This window comes from Hyperolius riggenbachi, chromosome 10, assembly GCF_040937935.1.
Source record: "Hyperolius riggenbachi isolate aHypRig1 chromosome 10, aHypRig1.pri, whole genome shotgun sequence".
NCBI lineage: Eukaryota > Metazoa > Chordata > Amphibia > Anura > Hyperoliidae > Hyperolius > Hyperolius riggenbachi.
In genome coordinates, this window is record NC_090655.1 from 213,775,311 (window position 1) to 213,792,827 (window position 17,517).

A 17,517-nucleotide genomic window follows, 5' to 3' on the forward strand; every position below is an offset into this window, starting at 1 on the left:
ACAGAACATGGTCACTACAGGAATCAATGTATGGGCACCATATGATCTGTTGGTGGGCTGCCCATACAGGATATGAGGACAGAGTATGGTCACTGCAGGCATCCATGTATGGGCACATATGATCCATTGGTGGGCTGCCCATACAGGATATGAGGACAGAGCATGGTCACTGCAAGCATCAATGTATGGGCACATATGATCTATTGGTGGGCCGCCCATACAGGATATGAGGACAGAGCATGGTCACTGCAGGCATCAATGTATGGGCACATATGATCTATTGGTGGGCTGCCCATACAGGATATGAGGACAGAGCATGGTCACTGCAGGCATCAATGTATGGGCACATATGATCTATTGGTGGGCTGCCCATACAGGATATGAGGGCAGAGCATGGTCACTACAGGCATCAATGTATGGGCACATATGATCTATTGGTGGGCTGCCCATACAAATTAGGAGGACAGAGCATGGTCACTACAGGCATCAATGTATGGGCACATATGATCTATTGGTGGGCTGCCCATACAGCATAGGAGGACAGAGCATGGTCACTACAGGCATCCATGTATGGGCACCATATGATCTATTAGTGAGTTTCCCATACAAGATATGGCATGGTCATTCCACAAACACACACAGAAAAAAAAACAAGGGTGACTTTTTACAACATTTTGGTGAAAGCAGGAAGTCGATTTCCCCTCTGAAGCTGGTTTCATGCAAAAGCTGACTGAGTCTTACTATACAGTAAAGCCAGATTCACTGGGAATCTCCCCTGGGATATAAGTGAGATTGGTGGGGGAGGACCGTGTCATGCAATCCAAGGGAACACAAAAACTGATATTTCCAAAAAATAACGTGGCTGTGGCCATGACATTATAGAGCACAGCACAAGTAGGAATTGTCCCCTGCTTTACATTGGAATGGAACTCACAGCACACAATGAAAAGTCTTTGGACCTGATGCACAAACTAACAGTAAGGCCCTTTTACACTAGCAGGCAGTTCCTGAGTTGTGTTACCCTATTTTGTTGCAAGGGGCTGCAAAAGCACTGAAAGTCTATAGAGACTTTCACAGTTATTGTGGTTCCTTGCGGTACTACGGAAGTATCCAAGGGCAAGGGCAACAGCGCATTACTGCACCACATGCCGCACGCAGCGTAAACGTAAATCGTATGCATGGACCAATGGGAATCCCACTGCCGTACTTCTTGCCCAGCAGGTGCGGTGCCCGCAGAGTCATATGCTTGTAATTTTTTGAGTTGTGGTGGGATGTGGCAGGACCATAACATCCCCGCCCCATCCCCATATAAAAAATAAATTCAAAACTGGCCTCATATTGCCTTGCAGAGACTACATCAGCAGTGTACTGTGAGTTACGCTATTAGCACAGCCTGCGGTACTCAAATAACACAAACGTTGGTATGGTAATGCATGTTACTAACACACATTACCATAGCAACATTCAAAGTACTTTAAGTAAATCTCCATCCATAAAATAAAAATCCTTCAGCGCTGCTGTAATAAAAAGTTATATTTACCTGCGGAGTCTCATCCCACAAAGCCGTCCCGAAGACCCCGCATCGCTCTACTTCCGGCGCCCCCCCTCAGAGAGAAAACCGGCAAGCTATTTACTGTGGTAGACTCGGCAGGTAAATAAAACTTTTTATTACAGCATAGCTGATGTATTTTTATTTTATAGATGGTGATTCACTTTAAGCTGTGGTAGTGCCAGGAATATTGCCATTGTCTCTGCGCGGCAATATTATCACTAGTTAGTGCATCAGGCCCTCTATTCCACATATAGTTGCTGAAGAAATTCTCTGCTCTGTGTTCTGTGATTGTTTAGCCAGATCAAAGTGTCTAATTAGTTTTTATCAGCAGCTGGGAATAGACTGCAGGAGCTCTGCATAAGCAGCTCTCCCCATACAGAAAAACACTAAGGCATAACCCTATTAGTGCTCCCTGCCAAGTGAAAACCAACTTGTAAACAGTTTTGTTAGGATTAATAGGATCCATAAATTGTAATGAAGAAATGTTTTTGCCCAGAAAGGTTACCATGCTGTGACTAATATGTTATAGCAGAGAGGAGGTTTTGAGTGTAGTTCCACTTTAAAGGAGAACTGTAGTGAGAGGTATATGAAGGCTGCCATATTTGTTTCCATGTAAGCAATACCAGTTGCCTGGCTATCCTGCTAATCCTCTGCCTCTAATACTTTCAGCCATAGACTCTGAACAAGCATGCAGCAGATCAGTTGTTTCTGACAATTTTGACAGATATGGCAAGATTAGCTGCAGGCTTGTTTCTGGTGTGATTCAGACACTTCTTCAGCCAAATAGACCAGCAGGGCTGCCAGGCAACTGGTATTGCTTAAATGGAAATAAATACGGCAGCCTCCATATACCTCTCACTACAGTTCTCCTTTAAACAGCGTTCCCCTCCCCCCATAATGACTATAGGTGTTTATAGTGCTTCCCTTAGTAGCCATATATACTGTATGTATAGTGTGCCAGCAATCTCCTGAGCCTGTTCTGTGATACTCTGACCTGAGACTAACACACAGACAGAAAATCCAGAGTGCAGACCAAACATTTCATCTGCATACTTAATCCAGGTCAGCCTCCATATTCCTCTCAATAAATACATTTTTAATTGTGGAGGATAGAGAGTCAGGATTTGTGGTTGGAGGATTTCCCAACAAGAGGTAAAAGAAACCAGCAGGTGACTCCGTCTACAAGACCCCACGCCTTTTGGGTGAGGTCACAAGTTTCTCCTCTGTATCATGCAAAATTTCCAGTAAATTAAACAAATATTAATGTTACCACTCACAACTCACCAGCATCACAGGGTGTGTTTTCAGATGCTTAATTAGATTTCCTTTTAGTGTAAAAGCTTTCCCGCACTCTGAACATGAAAATGGCCGCTCCCCTGTGTGAATTCTCTGATGTCTTACAAGATCCCCTTGGCGTGTGAAACATTTCCCACAATCTGAACATGTAAAAAGTCCCTCACCTGTATGCCTTCTCTGGTGTCTGATAAGGTCTCCTTTATAATAGAAACTTTTCCCACACTCTGAACATGAAAAAGCCCGCTCAGCAGTGTGACTTCTCTGATGCCTAACAAGCTGATGTTTAAGAATAAAACATTTTTTGCACTCTGAACATGGAAAAGGACGCTCAGTCCTGTGATATTTCTCATGTCTCAGAAGTCTTTCTTTCACACTGAAACATTTCCCACACTCTGCACATGAAAAAGGAAAAGCACCTAAGTGGAGTTTCTGGTGGGTTTGAAGGTATCCTTTCTGAGCAAAGCATTTCCCACACTCTGAGCAAGAGTAAGGCCGCTCTCCTGTGTGACTTCTCTGGTGTATGAGAAGTGATATTTTATAACTGAAAGCTTTCCCACATTCTGAACATAAAAATGGCCGTTCACCTGTGTGTATTCTCTGGTGAATAACAAAGTCTCCTTTCTGAATGAACCGCTTCCCACACTCTGAGCATGAAAAAGACCGCTCCCCTGTGTGAATTTTCTGATGCTTTAAAAGGATTCCTTTTGCGCTAAAACATTTCCCACATTCTGAACATGAAAAAGCGAGATCGCCTGTGTGGTACTTCAAATGTGTATGAAGATTTCCTTTCTCAGAGAACCTTTTCCCACACTCTGAACAGGCGAAAGGACGCTCACCTGTGTGACTTCTCTGATGTCTAATAAGAAGTGACTTGGCTCTAAAATATCTGCCACATTCAGAGCATGGAAATCTTTTATCTCCTTCCTGTGTAATGGCACCAGATGTACTGGAAGAAGATTCCTCAGGATTACACTGATCTGGTGATCTATCAGCACTGGGATATCTGGTGTGGATATCGGCGGTAAGAGGATGTGATCTGTCAGATGATTCCCAGGAGATATCAGAGGGATCCGGCAATCTCTCTTCATGGTAGAGTCTGTGATGTGTATTTCCAGTGATGGGGTTTCCTCCTGGAGAATACTGTGTGACATCATCTTCTGCATCATAATCTGGGGCTGAAATAAGATGTTCCTTCGAGGTTTCCCCGACATCTATTGAGGAGATAATATTGCTGTGAAAAGCACATTTATTGTTCCTGTTTTATCTTGTGGAGTCATGAATATTGGTCTCATAGCCTAAAGTCTGGTACACACCAGGCAATTTTCACTGGTTCCTATATTGAGCAAGTGATCAGATCGATATTCTGACAGATCAGATATAGAAGAAAGCTAGCATGCACACGTACAAGATTTTTTTCAAATTATGACCAGATTTACAATCATTTTTCTACTTGGATATCAATTGAAAATTAATGAAAGGACATACACACAAGGACATACACATAGCCAGTATTTTGATTAATATTTTCCACCATGTCCGATCAGCTTCTGATCGATAAACATATTGATTTTGAGCTTGGGATCGATCACCGGCAATCAGTAGGCTGTATATTTTTTCCCCCCGATCCGATCTTTGGGGTTGATGCAGAAAAGGTCGGTAACATTACACACCGTGGGGCAATGTTACCAGCCTGTAATGAACCTAGTAATGCTCATTGTGCCGATAGCGCAAGAGTGTTACCATATCAACGCACGTAAACAGTGTACGTGCAGTATGGGGGTAGCCTAGCGAGCGCTACACTACTGCGGTACCGCATGCACACTGTTTAGGCATGTTGCTATGGTAATGCTCTTGCACTAACTGCGCAATGAGCATTTCTAGGTTCTGCATCAACTCCATTATCTCTACCGGAAGTAGGATTTGTAGTGAAATTTGCATGGTGTATACCAGGCCTTATAGATGACAGATTTCCTGCATGGAACTGGATACAATTCTAATGCCAATAAAGGAAGAGAACTTGGGTGACCTGTACAAATACAATGAAAGTGACTTTGACTCACTGTGTACATACACTGATGGAACCGCTTTAGTGAGGAACAGCGCAGCGCCTTCATACTGTGCATTATTTCTCCATCTCATTTGTTTTAAATATGAAGTTATATTGAGGTACATATAATTTCAGTGCTGCATACTTTGTGCACCAGGTCACAGCTGACTGAGTATGTGTAAAGAGCAGTTATTGACATTACTATATTGGCTTATAGCACTGACCAATATCTGCTATGTCGGCTTTATGACAGTCCTGTGGTCTGCATTTTAGGTGCTCTTATCCTTGTTTTATAGCTGCCTCTAACCAATCACACATCTCCTTCCTAACCGTAATCTCATTCTCTAATGTATTCCCCTTCCTACTGTCTTAAGGTGGCCACACACCATACAATAAAATGATCCGATTTTACAGCAATTCGATAAAAACGATTGTATCTCCTGAAAAATTTGAAAGTTTTTTTTCATTCGACTGAAAAATCCGATCGGATTTCCTGTTTTCTTCGATTTTTATCGATCCGGAATGCCAGATATTTTTCTTCAATCTTTCTAAAGATTGTATGATGTGTGTTAGATTGTCAAGTTATTAATATACACACCCTAGCAATTTTGTCAGAGTTTCCAATCATTTTTTATCATAAGTGGGGAAAAATTGAACATATGTGTGTGTGGTACATTGGTCATATTTTTGAAATTTTACAATCAGTCAGAAAAATTGATTGCAATTCTTAAATTGATCAGATATTTAAAAAATTGAATGGTGTGTGGCCACCTTAACATAATTCCGACACTAGGGACAGTTTTAAGTAAAATAAGGAAAAAATGAAGGTGGAACCACTTACATTCTCATAATGTACTGACAGTAAACTTGTGACCCTGACTTGTAGGGCCCCAAAGGAGCATGGGGCCCTGGGCAATTGCCCAGTTTGCCCCATGGAAGCAACAGACCTTCCTGACACCTAACCCTAGGCTCTTTCCTAACAAGATGCTAAACTGCACTGAGCTATAAAATCTAATTTCCTGCTAACCTATCCCCACACACTAAGGGCTGAGCCCTACCGGTCAGCTGGCGCTGCATTTACAAAAAAACACTCCCCTGACTTGCATTAGAATCTAGACAAAATTACAGAAAAATATTACATTTTTTGCCACAATTTTGAAAAATTAATGTGATTTTGCCACAATTCTAATGTAAGTTAACATAAGTGGGTTTTTTTAAAACCGCAAACGCAGCACGGACAGTTCACAAAGCACTCAGCAGTGTGGCTGAGACCTTAGCCACGCAAAATCACAGAAAACCACAACCTCTAATGCTGATTCTGACCCATCATCATCCTCACCCTCAACAAACAGGGTGGCACCCTCTCCACCAAGGGTGGACAATGAATACTGTTATGATTAATAAAACAGAGGTGCTAACAAGTATAAAATACACTAAAATCAGTTTTAAAAGGGAGGTAGCGGTGGACTTACCTCCCCAGAAAGGACACAAATGGATATGTTCATAAGAAAACAACTTCAACTCCACTCTGCTTTGTGACGCGTTTTGCAGGAAAAATACCTGCCTCTTCAGGCAATAAATATATATGGGAGTGTCTGAGAACTGGTCCTGGTAGTCTTGTCACCCCTCGGCAGGACAGAGGCACAGAGTCTACAGAGACCGAAACACGTCACAAAGCAAAGTGGCACTGTACCCAAATAAAGGGTGTTTTTATTTATAAATTAGAGTTTTCTCCTGGTAAGTGCATGGCTACCTCCCTTTTTAAACTGATCTTAGTGTATTTGGGCACCTCTGTTTTATTTACCTTAAAATGAATGGTGTTTATTACTGACCTGTGCTGATCTGTGAAGGAATTTCCTCCCTCTTACTCGGCTCATCACCTGTCACATAGGTGTCTTCTGGTTCCTCTTTGACTTCTACTTTAACAATGACTACATCATCACCCTACATTTAGACAACAAAAATAAAGAGCATGAGTTAAACAGCTCCAAAAAGTTTCCCTTTTGACCATAAAACATGGAGTGTACTTGATTTCACTGTATCCTGTAGTAGTCTGATATATCGGAGTATCCGCTCGGGGGTATCAGCAGACTCTGGAGTGGTACAGTGTACCTCTATACTACAGAGGCAGGGTGAACCCAACTTAACATCTAGTTCACACTAGAAGCTGCACTTTTGGGGTGCTTGCTGATTGCTGGCAATTAACAGGCGATCGGCAAAGCACTAGTACATCGGAACCCTCTGAGGGTGACCCCACTCCAGTGTTGCAATTTGTATTAAATCGCAATCGCACTGCAAGCAGCATTTTCTGAGCAATTACGCTTGAAGGAATGCTGCAAAACCACACATTCTTTCAAAGTAGCTTGGAAAAGCAATTTGCAAAATCATGTTTGGTCATTTGTAAAGTGAACTAAGCTTGAGGGACTAACATTCTCACAGCTTAAAGTGAACCCGAGGTGAAAAAAAACTGATGAGACAAACTATTGTATTTATCCTCCTACTCCTAAAAATGACTTCTTTTTTTAGATATCCCATGGTTTTATTTTATATTTAAACATTTACAAAATAGATTGAATATTTTGTTGCCTCTGCTATGTGGGAGTCTATTAAGTGTCCCAGAGTTAAAATACATGAAATATTTACCTTTTTTTTTATCTCTCCCTGCCCTCTACAAGTTGTATTCTGCCAGGAAAACTTTATGGCTGTAATTTGCTTATCAGTGAGATTCACTATATTCCCATCAAGGTACCAACAAGACAGAAGCTGTCACTTCCATGCCTAAAAATTAACTCTTTCATGCAGCAAAATACAAGCCTGGTTATTTACAGTATATGTTTTGCACTGTACATACAAATTTATCTCATCATGTCACAGGTCGCCTCGGTACACTTAGTAGACAGTGTGGTGAGCCCATCATAGGAATCCACATTTATATCCGGAAAATTAAGTGGTTAATAAAAACAGTTTAGCTGTGAGTCGACTAAGAAGTAGGTATGAACTGCAGAATTTTTAAAATGCTGGATAGGACAGAAAACATGCTATGCTTCAGCTTATAACATAGTATTCCTATGAATGGATCCACTACACAAGCAGTTAGTATGTTAGGGCCATTTTCCACTAAGAATTGTGATTCCATGAGCATTCGCAATTGCGGCGTGATCCAACAGGTGTCACGCCGTGATTGCTCTAAACAGCATCGCAATTGCATGAAAACGCAGGACCGACATTTGCATTTCAGTTAAATTGTGTAGTGGGAACATTACTGCGCGATTTCTGCAGTGTAATACTGCCTAGCTTTTTGCAATCAGTAAGCAATAAGTATCATATTACAAAGCGTGGATAGTGGAAAACACCCCTTTATCTTGTATGGGTATCGGTGATTCCTGTGGCTAAGTAGAACCCAGGGCCATCTAGGGATGAGAAGAGAGACCAGAAGTTCAATGGTACATTATCTTTTATAATGTGGAATGGCACAAAAAGTGTATACATATAAGGGTGGGATGCAAATCCTTGCAAACACCATTTAGGCTTGCGGAAAAAAGAATTCAAAAAAGATTAACTGGAAATAGATTTTATTCAAGCGCAAAGCAAGACAATGCGTTTCGCAGGTAGTTGTCCGCTTCCTCAGGTCAGTTAAAAAAATCAACAAGTGCCTTTGTTATCAGCTGTTACGAGCGTGAGCACCTCTGTATCCATACAGGTGCTTATGCTTGTGACAACAGATAGCAAAGGCACTTTAATTCCAGTTAAACTGGGTTGAATTCTTCTGGAGAGGTAAGATTTTGCCTCCCCTGTTAACATATGAGTTTATAGTTAATTTGTACATAACAGGCTCCTCCACCATTGTTGTTATTACTTAATCTCATAGGTTTGGTTCCTACTGCAAGTGACCCAGCCACACCCTATCGGATTTGTATGGCAATACTTTACTGCTACAGAGTCCACTACCACACCTAAGCAGATGCTTCCCATTCATGGTATGAATAGCAATGCACCCAATGTATGAACAGGTCCAAAAGAATGCAGAAGCACTTTATTATGCCCATTGGTCTGCTGTGGGTTGGTCCAGGAAATTAACTCAGTAGGAGAGGACACAGGCTAAAATTCTTGAAGAAGGTTATTGTTTTTGTAAACAGATCTCCCAGTTCAGAGCACTATGTTCTAGAGGTATACAATATATGGCCCAGAGAAGTTGGCTCCACTATACGTATACAGCAGCGGCTACCTGGCTATCGTAGCTAGCTAGCAAACCTAGCTGCACAAAAGCACAAAACCTGAGAGATTGCCATCTAGTGAACTCATTTCCACCTACCTGATGAAGGTGGGGGATGGTGGGATCTTCCTGTGTACCATCCTGGGAATGAAGAGAACCTGTACACCTCTCAGGTGGGTTTCTGTTACTGTACTCATCTGCAGGAAACACATATTGATTGAAAAGACGGAGTAGATTTTTGTAGTGACTTAAACTTTGTACACAGTTAGATAAAAGTTGCTTGAAATGTCCAACAAACAATAGATTTTGCTGCTTTGGATCACAATCCTTGTTAAAAATGTAGCTAACTGACAACAACATGTGACCAATATCGGGTATGCTGCCCAATCCAACTGATGGATCACTTCAGATAGCTATTGGACAGATAAAGTGCAATAGGCTGGTGTGTACAAGTCGTTCACACCACATTGTTGTAGAGCATTGCGTGTGTCCTGTGAAATGTCACTGTTATGATCGCTGCTGCAGCAGGTATTGCTGGCAGTAGTAGTGCTGCTGAGGCAGTTCTGATCTCTTTCCATGCAAGCTGCATAGCTTTGTCTGCCTTTCCCTGCTGTCAGCTTGTGACTGATTATCATTCACCTGTGTGGGAATCTGCATGTCTGCTCCCATTGGATGACCTCAGTATAAAGATCTGCTTCCTGCAGGGTTTCCTTGGGCTATCATAGTTTCAGTGTAAGCTAGTCTTGCTGTTGCTCAGCCCCAGACCGTGTTTCTTGTTCTAAAGATACTTTGCTGGTTTTGCATCATATATTGGTTCATTGCTCATATATATGCATACCAGCACGTTTATTATTTTCCTTGTGTTCGTGTTACGTTGATACATCAGTGACGCTGATATATACGTACACGAACTGTTTATATCCTGTGTTCAGTTAGTCAGTTCCAGCACGTTTTGGTGGATGCGCGTATCGTGATCACCCGTGCTGAGCTAGTTATCCTGTTCCTGGTCCCGTTTGTGGATTGCGTTCATCTCTGCGAAGAGATAGCGAATCCTTCTGAATCCTGTCCTGTTTCCGTTTGTGGATTGCGCTCATCTCTGCGAAGAGATAGCGAATCCTTCTGAGTCCTGTTCCCTGTATTGCTCCAGTTCTAGTCAGTGTTCCTGCTTATGTCATATATCGGTTCATTGCCGATATATACATATGTTAGTCAGACGTTACAAATAGTTTCATTGATAGCTGTAATTGTAATACGCTAGGAAAACATACTTATTGTATATTTATCTGTGTTACGTTCATCTATCTTGATCCTGCTATTTCCTGACTATCCTGTCCTGTCTTTGTGAGGCACGCCATCGCTGCAAACGCATTGGCTGCCTCATTCCAGTCTGTCTTGTTGTGGACGCTTGCTGTCACTAAGTAGTGGCTAGTTAAGCAAGCGTTCATTCTGTCTACCTGTCCTGATCTCCTCAGTTCTGGTTTATGCGCTCAGCGCTACTTTGCGCTGAGACGTTTTCACGAAAGTATTGTTTGTGGCTGTTCGGATCTGCATCGGCTCTGTGCGCCACAATCTCCTATTGGAGTCAGTCCTCTCCTCCACTAAACTGGGGATATCCTGATTCCTTGTTCTGGTGTGTGTACCCCCTTCACGTCAGCTTATGCATCGCGTGCTGACCGTGGAGAATACACCTCCAAGCGTGACAGTCACTTTTTGATTGTGTGTCGTTTTCGAATAACATAATTGTTTGGAACTACTTGTCATTTCTTTTTGCTGGGAAATGTCATCTGAGCGATGTCGTTAGTTTGTGCATTCCAACTTTTGCATGTGCTAACTACTTAGCACCCTAGTTAGCATGCCCAAAGCCTTTAGGGATGCTAACTGGGTTAGCACCGTTTACTGAATCAGGCCCCTAGTGTCGGCTACTGACCAATGCTGATGTGTGTAGGAATTTCCTCCTCCTTATACCGCTCCTCATCCATCATATATGCATCTTCTGACTCCTCTTTAATTTCTTCCTTAATAGTAATCACATCTTCATCCTAAAATGGGACCCCAAAAGAGAATTTTTTAAACTCCTCACAGCTTCCCTTCAGATGGAGTCACTTTGGTATTTGGTAAGACTCCCAATTCCACAAACCTGATAACGATGAGGGGTGGTGGGATCTTCCTGTGTACTATATCGGGAATGAAGAAGACCTCTCCATCTCTCTGGTGGGTTTCTGTCACTAGATCCCTCTGTAGGAGACAAACACACTGACTAAATACTGGGCCATATTCTATTCCAAGAGAAAAAGGAACAGTGCCAATGTTTATCATCATAAGAGCGCAGCTGAGAGAAGACAGTGTCCAATGTTCAAGTAATAATGTAATTGAATCAGCACAGGCCACATGTAGGTATATGATACAGTTCCACTGTGCTTCACATCTGAGGTAACAATCCAATAAAAGAGTCCCAGCACCCAAAAGGAAAAAGACTTACCAGCCAATAACAACCCACATGATAAGTTTGTATACATAGCATGAGACTCCCAGTGGTCACAGAACTGTTCCAATCTTTAACTGCGTAAAGTCATCCTCCAGATAGAATCAGTGTAAGATCGATGATATATCATAAAAATGATTAAAAAAAACAGTAGTTCTAAGTGTACACCACTTTCTTAAGGATAAATGAACCATAAAATCATAAAATAAAAACATAAAAAGAGTTCTCACATACAAGGCCCAAAATTATGGGTACCCCAAATTAAATTAGCGCATGTATACTGGCCAGGGGTAAGAACAAGTGTATGAGGCGTCACTCGTCTCCTTACAATAACAACGTGGGTTGTTATTGGCTAGTAAGCCAGAGACTATAGAACCCAGGCTTGATTCAGCAATGGCAGTGAAAAGATTGTCAAACTCTCACAACTGCTTGCTGCTGCCTGGAAACTGCTTGCTGCTGCCTGCTAACCGCTTGTTGCTGCTTGGTAACTGCTCACTGAGAGCACAGTTCAGCTGCCTGTGGAAAAGGGCCCTAGGTGTTGATTAGATGATAGAGGATCTATGGGGACCCTCCCTACTGTTCTCTTCAGTGTAAGTAACGAATATCTTAGCACTGGTGGGTGGGTGAATGAGTGTGGGTGGCAGGCACTGAGTTGTGATTGGTGCAAAGTAAGCCAAATGTTCATTGCTGGAAGTCCGGCAAAAAATATAAAAAATATATACTCATTTCTCCCTGGCTTCAGGATTTTACCCCCGTTCATGCAAAGAAAATTGAATGTCATTCTACACCCGCACTGATATCAGTCTGACATACATTGCTCCTGTCACTTCAGTCACAAGCAGGTTTAACAACAGATGCACAGAGATGTGTGTGTGTACATGTGGGTTCGGTGGTGTTCAGCTGAGCGCGGGAGAAGCCAACATATGGCTCTCCATGTGCATTGCAAAGTAGGGGAATAGAACAGATATATTCCCCTACTGATTACCTTAGGCATGTCTCCCTAACACTGCTACTGCCTATAGAGCATGCCCTAGTGGCTGCAGCTCTGGCGCTTTGAGTCCGCCAGGAGAGAAACGCAATATAAATGTTATTTGTCTTTTCTTGATTACCTAGCATGTCCTTCTATGGACGTAATTGGGGGTCCAACTATTGCCACCACCCCAATTATATCCCCCCCCCCCCCCCCCAGCGCCGCTATAGCCATAATAACATTATGTTCTATGGTGGCACCCGATGCAGGCTCTACGTGGCTCTGAGCTGACACCGAGAACACCTGTCTCGATTTCTGTCACCAGAAGACCACTGGGTCATCCAAACATATTCTCCAAGACTGTGATAAGTAGGTCCCTATGAGCACAGGACTGCCCATCATCATACACGGCCTCCTATTTATAAACAGGTGCCATTCTAGGAGATTGTGGAATTTGAGTCCTGTGTTATACATAGTGAAACGTGGATACATGATTTTTTGGGACAGCTCTGGATTTTTGGTTGTTTTCAATTTGCTTTTAATGTGTTTTTAACTACTTACAGCACTTTATACAATGCTGTGATGTGACAACAAAAATATGGGAGCTAGTATGGTTGAGATGAGCCAATGGAAAAGTCCATAGGAAAATTCCGCTAACATGATTGGATGGACAGCACCCTCTCAAAATTCTAGGTTTCATACCTGGAACCCACTAGCAGTGCTTTTCTAAGCACTTGAGGTTTGAATATCTTTTGCTAATGTAATGCTATGAGTGATTTAAAAAAAAAAAAAATCACACCCCTTAATAGCATTACATTAGCGAGAGCTTTTCAAATCACGACTGCTTAGAAAAGCCCTGTGAGAGGGTTCCAGGTCTCAGCCCAAACTATTTGGCCAATCAGAATGCTTCAAGTTGTAAAGGGTGCTGTGACTGGAGAACTGTTCCCTGTGGACTTTCATGTTGTGTCACCTAAACTGTACTATCGCCAAGATATGTAATAACAATTACAGTACAGTACATTGTATGCATGAAGACAACTGTGTTTGTATGTATGAAACGTTGTAACTCAGGTCATTTGTAAGTAGGGGACCTTCTGTACTTTATTATGGAAGGCAATACAAACTTATCTGATTGGTGATACAAAAAAAAATTATTGATTTTTATGTGCTTTTTTTACTTTCTGATGATAATGACATTCTCCTCTTACCCGACAATGTGAGAGGAGGCTGATTCTCCATCATGACGTCTTGCGGAGATCCTTATGTTCCTTTACGTGCTTGCCCATAGAGGTAGAGACAGCGACATCCTGTCACTTTATAGGAACCTGACACACACAATAATAAGAGTCACCATCCAGACACATAACTTATTGTTACTGGATACTGTCCCATCATTCCCAGCACTACTCAACTCTCCCGCCAGAAGCTCGGTTTTGGCTTAACAATTTTCATATAAGATTATGAAACTAATTACAGGGCTGCACCACTGTTTTAAAAAAGTCCTTTACCAAATCCAAAGCTACAAGGCACATGCTAGCCTACTGTAGGGTACCTAGCAAGAAATCTTGTGGGGAATAGTTCTTCAATCACAGATTTCTCAGCGCTAGTCTAGTGTCGGGAACCCAGCAGGTAACCCCATAGGAGAATTTTGCTAATGTGATAGAGTGGACAGCACCCTCTCGAACTGCTAGGCGTCATATATAGGTTGTAGTAAACTCCGCCCACACTATTTAGCCAATCACAATGCCTCCTGCTGTAGAGGATGCTGTGATTGGAGAACTGCTCCCTATGAGGTTTCCTGCTGGGCCCCCAAAAGTAGACTAATCTTCTACAGCACATGGCGTCCATGCTTGTGACCATATTTTAAAGGCACTTATATTGACCTGAGGAAGCGGGCTGAAACCCGTGAAATGCATTGTCCTTTAATCATGCTGAATAAATAATTTAAGCTTTTTACATTAACTCTGTTTTTGGTTTCTTCCATCTGGAGCGGTAAAGACACTTCCCTCCCCCTTATTATTATTTTTTGTTTCATCACATCCCCCCCCCCCCCCTGCCCCAGTACTCTACAGCACAAAGCTTTGTGATTGGCTGAATAGTGTGGGAGAAGACCAGGATCATTAGAGAGCCTTAGCCAAACACTCCTTACTGTTTTGTCTTAAAACCGGATTTGAACCTATGTCAAAGGCTCAAAACCTACGTCAATGTTAACAGCCTTACTAGTACGCTACCTAGCTGACCTCCAGCTGACAATCACATCAGCAGAATTTATCTTTGAGGTTTCTGCCTTGCTCCCCTAAAGTAGACTAACGCCCTATGTACTGCTTTTGGCCATTCGTTGTTTGCAGCCATTGTCAGTGTCACATTGGAGCACAGTGATGTCTGATGAATAAACTAGCCGGTGGACCATTCCTGTTCAGACACTGAGATTCCTGTTACATGTATTACAAAATTACTGACAATCATCAGCACATCACCCTCTATGTGTCATACTGGATCCCCACTCACTCATCACCTTCCCATACTCATTCCCTCCACTTACTTCAAAATGGGTTGTCTAATGCAGAATGCAGATTTTTTGGGGGGTATTTCCATTCTCTACTGACAGTCCCAGAAATGTTTTCTTAATTTATCTCCATTCATCTATAAGCCAGAACTTCCTGCCTGTAAATTACATCACTTCCAGTTTGTGCGTTTCATTAGTATCAGAGATTTCCTACCAGTGCGTTCCACTTGCTCTTCATTGACTGTCCCCCTAGTGGAGAACAAAGGAACTGAAGACTCCTTGTATTATGAACTCAATGGATTTTGGTGATAATTAGAGTCTCGTTGTCGAAATTGTTTATTGAGCACATGAGCAGATAACCCACTCACAGTAAAAATGCATATTACCTAACAGTCCTTTTTTGTTTTTGTTTTAAAGAGACAGTCCCGTTGTCCCTCTTTCAGAACCAAACCAACCTTTCCTCTTTCTTTCTCATGTGTCCCTCTTCCAGGATTGATGTACAGATCAGCGTAAATATATGTATTGCTCTATGAAAATGTGTTTCTGTGACTCTGTGTGGGGTTCGTTCACACTAATGTGCGGTGCTGTCAGTTTTGACACACACACTGTACATAGACAGTGTGCAATTGGAATAATTCACAGACAGTCAGTACAGCCATGTGTTCCCATGCGTTGAGATGTAATGCGGCCAGGCATTTTATTGACAATGCATGCAATTTCCCATTGGGTTCTATTGTGATGCTGCTGCTAACATCAGCACTATAACGTACTGGGACATGCATGCCATGCATCAGGAACGCATGCACGAAACCACAATCGCGCCTGTGTTGCATAGTGTGAAAGAGCCCTTAGGCAGGGCTGGTTCTCGCATGAAGCAAGCTGAAACATTTGCATCGGGCGCAGAGATTACAGAGGCAGCATGTTTGTACCGTGTACACTAACAGCATGCAGTCAGAGTAGGAGGAGAAGCGGGAGGAGAGCGTGTGAGGTAAAAAGGTCATCATTGGGTAAAAGCAGCTTGTTGTGCTGTGTGAGGAGTCTGACAGTGAGTGAGGAGGGGGGAGGCAGGAGAGCAGCAGTGTTTCATTTAACTTGCACAGCAGAAGGGAGGAGGTAGCACTACTGTCCTGACTGAGGAGGAATGGAGTGGCTGAGGGTGAGCAAATAGTTTGTCACAGACTCACAGCCAGCCAGTGTGCTATTGTGTTGAGCTGCAGCATCCCATGTGAGTAATTTGTCAGGTGCTGTGCAATCATTCCAAATCGGGGAGTGGGGGGGGGTCCTGGTTCCTGTCTCTCTCTGGGCTCGATTTACAAAGCGGTGCTAACCCAGTTAGAGACTTTAGGCGTGATAACCATTGCACCACACTGGTGAAAAGCCAGTTTAGGCGTGATAAGTTTAGGCATGATAAGTTTAGGCAAGTTTAGATTGCGCTCCAAGTCCCGCACGCAAAGCAGCGCCATTAAACTCTATGCGAAGTGCACCAGACTTTGCTAGCGCAAAACTTTTGATCAGCTGTGCACTGCGGTGCTAACCCAGTTGGTGCTTAAACTCATCATGCCTAAACTTATCATGCCTAAACTTATCACACCTAAACTTATCACACCTAAACTTATCATGCCTCAACTGAGTTTATGCAAAAGAAAGAAAAAGGGAGCGCTCTGAGATTTTCAATAACATGAAAGAAAGTTGCAATAGGACAGGTCTCACCTAGTATTTGTATGGCTGGCACAGCGTACTCAGCCGCGGTGAGCTTGTGCCCCACTCTTGCCTAGCCAGGGACCGGCCTTTCCGTATCGGCGGGGCAGATGTGACGTCACTCGTCCCAGTGCTCCTTGCGGCTGTTTCTATGGGGATCAAGACGCTAGCTCTAACACACGCTAGAAAGCGTGGTGAGCGGCGTCTGATTCTCCACACGGGGACAGGCAATATGCAGAAGTACAGGTTAAGATAGTGCAATAGCACAGACACGTGGAGGGCTTAAGGAAAGTAAACATTTTTAATAAAAGGGCATAAAAAGACAACGCGTTTCGCAGAAGGACACCCTCCGCTTTTTCAAGTCATATGTTCACATTTAAAACACAACTCCTTATATAGCATACATTATCATCTGGTCATTAGAATACAGCCAATCAGCATTTCCTAGGGGAGGACTTAAAAGGATCGTAATGATCCTAATAGACATAGAGTTACCTTTTCACCCTTACTAAAGGGGAAGAAGCGCTCCCAAGAATCACGCAAATACCAGGATTCTGAAAAATAGAAATCAGACACCCAGTGAATAGAGAAAAAAGATCTAGGATAGAAAGCCAGTAATCAAACATGTAGAAGCACCATTGTGTATATAGTCTCTACACCAAAAGTTCTCCAAGTATTGCGTATCTCCAAGGGGCTATTTAAATTTAAGGAATACAATTGCAAGACCCCCAGAATACCCTATTAAATTCACAA

At 42.6% G+C, this 17,517-nt stretch overlaps 1 protein-coding gene across 1 annotated transcript; it reads right to left on the reverse strand.

Annotated features, from left to right (window-relative positions):
- Positions 1-478: 478 nt before the first annotated feature.
- LOC137534390 (gastrula zinc finger protein XlCGF57.1-like) lies at positions 479-15,198 on the reverse strand. The gene is made up of 7 exons (XM_068255879.1): positions 15,103-15,198; positions 13,769-13,885; positions 11,246-11,343; positions 11,036-11,147; positions 9,208-9,305; positions 6,728-6,839; positions 479-4,059 (listed from the first exon to the last, which is right to left on the reverse strand). The coding sequence occupies exons 2-7, from the start codon at positions 13,800-13,802 to the stop codon at positions 2,819-2,821; spliced, it is 1,695 nt and encodes a 564-aa protein (XP_068111980.1). The 5' UTR covers positions 13,803-13,885; positions 15,103-15,198; the 3' UTR covers positions 479-2,818.
- Between the last annotated feature and the right edge of the window lie 2,319 nt (positions 15,199-17,517).

Excerpts from the sequence above, each read along its gene's own strand:
- LOC137534390 (XM_068255879.1), bottom strand. The coding sequence starts at position 13,802 with ATGATGGAGAATCAGCCTCCTCTCACATTGTCGG. Across the intron at positions 9,306-11,035 it reads TCCTACACACATCAGCATTG|ATGAGTACAGTAACAGAAAC; the intron begins GTCAGTAGCCGA and ends TGTTTCCTGCAG. Across the intron at positions 6,840-9,207 it reads CCATCCCCCACCTTCATCAG|GGTGATGATGTAGTCATTGT; the intron begins GTAGGTGGAAAT and ends GTCTAAATGTAG.